General features: G+C 43.3%; 1 protein-coding gene across 1 annotated transcript; it reads left to right on the forward strand.

Moving 5' to 3' along the window:
- Window positions 1-2,632: 2,632 nt before the first annotated feature.
- Window positions 2,633-4,871, forward strand: S100Z (S100 calcium binding protein Z). The gene is given in 3 exon segments (XM_059919077.1): window positions 2,633-2,735; window positions 2,738-2,826; window positions 4,695-4,871. Coding segments are annotated over 3 exon segments (369 nt in total).
- The last annotated feature ends 2,337 nt before the right edge of the window (window positions 4,872-7,208 follow it).

The raw sequence follows: 7,208 nt of genomic DNA on the forward strand, positions 1-7,208 counted from the left end.
TATTGATTTGTGTTTTGGATAAACTACTCTGACAGCAGAATGGAGCTCAGAATGGAGGAGAATAGTGAGTAGAGAGAGCAGTAAGGAAGCCACCACAGTAACAGAGACCCAAAATTACCAAGTCCTGAAGGTGGTGAGGAATGGAGAGAAATGGATAAGTTCAACTGATATTTAAAAATAGTGCCAGATGCCGGGTGATGGGAACAGCTGGATGACAGAGCTGGTCAATACAGCAGGAGGAGCAGGTGTGGGTGTGGAGAGGGCATGGGTTTTGCTTTGGTCCTAACCAAGTTTGAGAAGCTTGTGGGACACTCTGGTAGGAATGGGGTCCAGCAGGTGGTTGGATAATGGTTTTGGAGCTTAGTAGAGAACTCTGGGCCAAAAGATATGGTCTGGGGAGTGATTGAAATTATAGGAGTAGCTGAAATCGCCAACGTTTAGGAGTTGAAGAAAGTGCATTCAGAGATGGGGAGACTCAGGAAAGTGTGGTCACAAAGCTATAGGGGTATTCTTGGAGGGAAGACCCAACATAAAAAAGACGTCAGCATTCCCTGTGTTCTCTATACTTAACACAACCCCAATACAGATAGCAGTGAGATTTGCTAGGGCAAGGTTCTTCTCCTGTATTTACACAGGACCTGGCATAACATCAGTGCCTGACAAATATTTCGTGACTATACGTAGGGACATGCATCCAGTGGAATAATATGCAACTTCAGTGAAGAATGGGGTAGATCTACATGCTGATATAGTAAGATTCATATGAAGTTAAAAAAACGAGGGGCACACATGTTGATGCTGTTATGGATATATATATATATGTAATATATATAATTATATAAATGATAAACATATCTTTTTTTTCTGTAAGGATAATAATAGCTGATACATACAAAGCACTCAGTGTGTTCCTGGCACATATTTTAACTCATTTAATCTTTTCTGTTGGGTAGCTACTACTGTGATCCCGTTGATAACAGATTGGGAAACGAAGACACAGAGTGGAAGTGACTAGCCCAGGGTCACACAGGGGCAGAGGTGAGAGCTGGATCCAGGCCGTCCACACTTTCTACCACCGTGATTCTGCTTCTCACACAGGAAAATGTTAACCTAGAAGGACGAGGGTGGGGAATGGTGGAGAGAGAATTTTACTTTTACTTCATACTCTTGAGTATTTAAAATATTATTTTACCATGCACATTATACTCCTTTAATCATAAAAAAACTAATTTAAGAATAGTTTTGAGAATTGGGCTTTAGGTATAAGCTGAGAACATCCCTGGGGACCTCTCCGGAGGGTCCAGTAGGCTGCCTCGTGGTAAGATGGAGGAGGCGGGCTGGTCGAGGACACATCCCAACAGGCTTGTGGAAAGGAAATACAAAGGAGATACTGGTTTGCTTTCCATATAATTAAAGTTCAGCCCTGAGAGCACAGCCAGCATTTAAAGCACAGCGGCCAGTTTCTGGCTTTGGTTTTTCCAGTGACTTATTCTTTGTTAAGTTTCTCTCATTTAGAAATCCCCCGCTGTGGATTCCTACATGCATGGCTTCTACGGCTTCATTCCATGGATTTCAATTTTTTTAGTTCTTGACTAGGCAATACAGTCCTGTAACTGAAGAAGTTAAAATCAGTTTAAAAGGGGTAAATGAGAAATCTTACTCCCAACCGCTCTGTTTCCACCTTGGCCCTTACAGCTACTACTTTTTTTTTTTACTTTCTTTGGTAACCTTTCACTGATTCCTTAGACAAATTCAAGTATATATACGCATATATATTCTTAGCTTTATTTCTTTCCTACACCCCCAGGGTCGCTGCTTTGTTCCTTTTTAAATTGGCACGTGGAGGGCTTCCTCTTTTTTTTTTTTAACAGCTACACAATTCACTGTCCACTGGGGTAGTTTAACGAGTCTGCTCTGAGCATATTCCCTTGACCTTGCTGTTGGCTTTGCCGAGGAGTCTCCAAGTTTGAACCAGTGTTTCTTCTCTGTTCCTCTATTTTTAGAGTTCTTCCCAGTCATCAGCTTCCTAGCAACTGACTGCATTTGTACCCACACTCTCCGTAATGAGGGGTACCTGAAGGCTCCTCTTTCCCTCCTTGCCTTCTCCTCCAGGGCACACAGTGGGGGCCAGCCCTTCCCTGATGGCCCATGGGGCAGCAGCTCACACCTCTTCCTTCTCATGATTAAAAACAGACTCAGAGTTACTTCCACTTGAATCTCTTGTCACTGCCAAGTTTCATCTTCTTGGGAACAAACATGCTGGGGTGAAACCCCCGGGTATATATGCTTATAGTTTAATTGTAAACACCTGTTGACAGAGCCCTGCACTGGCTGAACAGGTATGTATTTCCTTCCTCTTTTTGTTTATTTTTAATCTGTGTTTATCATGACTCTGTATTTGTTGTCTGATTACTAACTTCCAAACACTTTGAACCGGCTCCATCGTTGGGGAGTGGGGATTAGGGAGGAGAAAAGCTCACCCACAATGATCTCTGCCCTAGATGGGCAGAATGCTTGGTTAATTGCCGATGATCATGGTTTAACAACCGTCACCTGGGGCGTGGGCTGACCCAGGGACGGCATCCGTTTTAATGAAGGCGTTGATGTTTCCCCACCCACTTATCCTTCACAAATGTTCTTTCCCTGGCTTTGGTGGCCTGCCCTCGTCCATTGTGCTGCCAACACGCCCACCCAGCTGGAGGTTGCCATGGACACCATGAAGATTAGAATCTTCCACGCTACTCCTGCAAGGAAGGGGACAGGTTCAAGATCAACAAGGGGGAGCTGAAAATGCTCCTGCAGCAAGACCTCACAGAATCCCTCTCGGTGAGTCTGGCTTTTCTCCCCACGCAGTCGAGGGTGGATGCGTTGCACGTTCAGAGATAGCCTCCATGTACACCAACTCCTGTGTCCTGCCACACACTGTATAATTCCTATCGAGATCCTAAATACAGGGAAGCAAACACTAGAGACCTTTGTTTTCTGTGTCTGTAGGCATGTGCGCTTTTCTGTAGTGCCTAGGGTTAGGGTTTCCAGTGTTGGAAATTATATTTGAGGCTTTTATCAATTATTCAATGTCGTAGTACAGCAAAGGTATAGCTAGTTATACTAGGAGTTATAGTTATAACTAGTGACGCAAGTTATACCCGGAGCTCTGTCCTGCTGTCTATAAATGAATAAATATTATGTTTGGGGCCAGAAATGAAGCCTGGGATACTTTATGATGTGATGGCAAATTTTCTAGTGAATAACAAATACCAGGTGAGTTTGTCAGCCAAGAGCAAGCTGATTGGGATTGACCGAAAGGGTGTGTCCGGCCAGTGACCAGTTGGGTAGCAAATAGATTTACATCTCAAAACAGCCAGGAGTTCAATAAAACCACACGTGAAACCTTACAATGGAGCGTTTAGAACCTGCTCTCAAGAAAATGCTTACTCTTGTGTTTTTGGAGTTGCCTTGAATTGATTTTAGCACGTGTAATAGCCTGGCATGATGTTATTCTGTCCAAAGCCTGTGTTAAGACGATAGTAATTATAATTATGACACTCTTTTATCCCCACCCTCTATGGGAAAAGCTTAAAGTAAAAATTTTTAACATACAATGCCTTTTTAGTAATTTTAAGAGTCCCTGAGAACATTTTTCTTTTGCAAATTCAGTTTGGCTACTGTATTACATAACATTTAGAATAAAAGACTCGGTAGGCCACACTTGGCACATTGATTTATTCAAGTGAAATTTATAATTGTTTTTGATTGAGTTGATTTTGATCAATTCAATTTAAATTTCCAACCATTTAATGGTTGGCAGCTAATGAGAGGACAATGGGGAGTTCTTGGAGGAAGTAAATTATACTTTTGGAAACATTTCTCATCAGCCTCTTATAATAGGAAAGGTAGGTGCTTCACCACCCCACCCTTTCTGAACCCTGATCTCCTCAATGGGCTCCTTGCTTTCCTCTCCACCTATAAAATGGAGTCATCCTTATAAGATCTACCCTTTATTGGGTGCCTCTGTTTTGTTTTGTGACACACAAAACAGGCTGCCAGCTAAAATATTATATGACCCATGCAATATTTGGGACATACTTATACTAAAAAAGTATTCATTGCTCATCTGAAATCCACAGTTAACTGGGCATCCTGAATTTTTATTTGCTAAATCTAACAACGTGGTGCTAAGCACTTATAAAAGCGTGTTGAAGTAACCCCCAAATTTGTGGGAGATATTTTTTTCCTCATTTGATAAATAAGGACATTTAAAAATGTTAAGTGATTTGCTCCAAGTCCCATTGTTGGTAAATGGCAGAGTCACTCACTATCCTTCTTTGGCTTCAAAGCTTCCTTCTTTTCATGTCCCCCTGATTTCCTCCCCAGGTCCTGGCCCTCAGCCTGTCCAGTAAATGCATTTTCATCAGCAGTGGCTCACTTTGATGTGCTGCTGTTTGCTCCTCTTGGTGTTTAGGTCTGAGGATTATATGACCGGGGGGCGGTGGGGGGGGGGGGAGGCGGCAGAAGCCCAGACTCATTTAGAATGTGTGCCTGGTTCAAACCTCCCTGCAAATAGGCTCTCAGAAATTGCTTTAGATGCTAAAAATGGAAATGCAAACTGTAATGTAGATAAAAGGAAAATACGATTTCAGTTGTCATTATGAACCTCAGAGCCTGGGAGTTAGAAATTTTCTTTTTCCTTTTAGTGTCAAAAGGATCTCGAGTTGGTTGATAAGATAATGCAGGACCTGGATGCCAATAAGGACAATGAAGTGGATTTTAATGAATTTGTGGTCACGGTGGCAGCTCTGACAGTTACTTGTAATGATTACTTTGTAGAACAATTGAAGAAGAAAGGAAAGACAAGTAGTAAGCTAATCTAAAGGCAGAAATATATCCACAGTTATTTACCGACTGTTCATCTATACCCTCCAGATCCATAGTCATAGTAATGCCATTTATAGCTATAATATACATATAATTAGTTGCTGGTATTAGTAAATGATGCATACCTTAATATATTGACTTTAAATAAATATTCCAAATCTTATATGTCCTTCTTGAAATTTTCCTATATTTTTTTTTAATTGAAGAGTAGTTGGTTTACAATGTTGTGTTAGCTTGAGGTGTACATCAAAGTGATTCAGTATCTATTCTTTTTCAGATATGTTTCCATTATAATTTATTACATGATATTGAATACATTGGGTTGGCCAAAAAGTTTGTTCAGGTTTTTCCGTATCATCCTACAGAAAAACCTGAACGAACTTTTTGGCCAACCCAATAGTTCCCTGTGCTATACAGTAGCTCCTTGTTGTTTATTTTACATATAGTAGTGTGTATCTATTCATCTCAAGTAATGATGTTATATACTTTTTTTGTCTGTCAAAGAGAGAGCATCACAAAAATTTAGCTCTTTCAAATGAGACTAGAACTCAGCAAATTTCTCAGACAGACGTTCATCATCCTTAAATTGTACTTTGAAATTATCCTATTAAAGAAATGAAGTGGCTCTTGCACCCTCCTGTGATTCTGCTTCAAGAAGAAGCTGTGAGGGTCTGTAAGCAGAAAGGCTGATAAGTGGAAGGAAGTGCTGGCTTTTGCAGTGAGTTAGCTCAGGGAAGGAGTGAGTCCAGGACTAGGTGCTCAAGCCAAGAGAGTGCGACCAGCAACCCTTGGGGGCTGGTGTAGAAATACCTCCTTGTCCCTGCGGTCAGGTGATTCTGAGGCAAGTGTCTTAACCCCATTTCCCAGGGCTTCCCCTGGGCTGAGCTTCTGTGGCCCCCGGGGGAGGAGGGCTTGGTCTCGCACCTGCTATGGGCTGCCTTCCCTTCCTGGTCTCGCTGTGAAGCCCCACCCATGTGTCCTGCATCTCTCAAACTACTTGTGTCAGGGTCTGCTTGGGGGAAACCCAAACTGTGACAGATCCTTTGCAGCGGTCCCCGACCTTTTTGGCACCAGGGACCGGTTTCGTGGAAGACAGGTTTTCCACGGTCAGACGGGACGCAGGTGGGGGCGGGTGGGGGGATGGTTCAGGCGGAAATGCGAGCTATGGGGGGCAGCAGGTGAAGCTTCCCTCGCTTGCCCGCTGCCCACCTCCTGCTGTGCGGACCAGTTCCTAGCAGGCCACGAACTGGTACCCGTCCGTGGCCTGGGGGTTGGGGACCCCTACTTTGGAGAATTTAAGAAAGGGAATGGTGTGATTATATTTATAATTTTAAGTGCTTATCCCAGCCACCGTGTGAAGAAAGGGCTAGAGAGAGGGCAAGCGTGGAAGAGGGTGACCTGCTAGGAGGCCGAATGCTGTGGTCTGAGGGAGAGACGATGGTATCTCCGGCTGGGGTCTGAGCAATGCAGGTGAAGAGAAGCAGTTGAATTTTCTGTCTTTTGGAGGTGGGAGTGATAGGACTTGCTGAGGGACTGGTAACGAAGTGTAGGAAAAGAGAGCAGTCCAGGACGATAGAACGGGTACTGCTATTGCCTATCTGAGTCCATTCTACCTTTCTTCCATATATCAGAGCCCTGATTTGTGCAGGGTAACAATGTGCTTAGCTAAAAAGGCATATTTCCCAGCTTCTCTTGTATCTGAGGTAGAGCTTGTAACACAGTTCTGGGCAATGAGAGATAAGCAGAAATCTACTAGGAATTTCTGGGAGTGTTTTGCTCTTTCCATATAGGCTCTGTGCCTTCCACCTTGTTAATTCCTTCCTTTTCTTTCCATTGGCATGTGAATGTGAGGCTGGAGGTGGGGCTGCCGTCTTGCAACCATGAGGAAGGTGAAGAAAAAAGACGGAAGGAGCTGGGACATTGTTGGCTTAGGGGGACCAGTGCACAGCTCTGGTCTGCCTGCCTCTGGTCCTCTTATTATATGAAAATAAACAAACAAAAAAACCCTGCTCTCTGGTTAAGCTGGATTCTGTTAACACGCAGCTGAATGCAATCCCTAACGTTTAGATTTTTGGTCAAGCAAATGATGCAATTTACTAAATGGGAAAGACTGGGGTACGAGGGGCTTTATGTGGGGACATTGAGGGGAATAGCTCTGTTTGAAATCTCTATTGAACATCCAAGTGGAGATATCATATGTGCAGTTGCATATATGATCTAGTCCAGAGCTCAGGGTAAACGGGACTGGAGATACAGATTTGGGAGTCATTAGCATCTAGATGGTATTAAGCCACAGGACTAGAGGAGCTCACTGAGGATGAGAATGTGGATAG

This window comes from Balaenoptera ricei, chromosome 3 (genome assembly GCF_028023285.1).
Source record: "Balaenoptera ricei isolate mBalRic1 chromosome 3, mBalRic1.hap2, whole genome shotgun sequence".
Classification (NCBI taxonomy): Eukaryota; Metazoa; Chordata; class Mammalia; order Artiodactyla; family Balaenopteridae; genus Balaenoptera; species Balaenoptera ricei.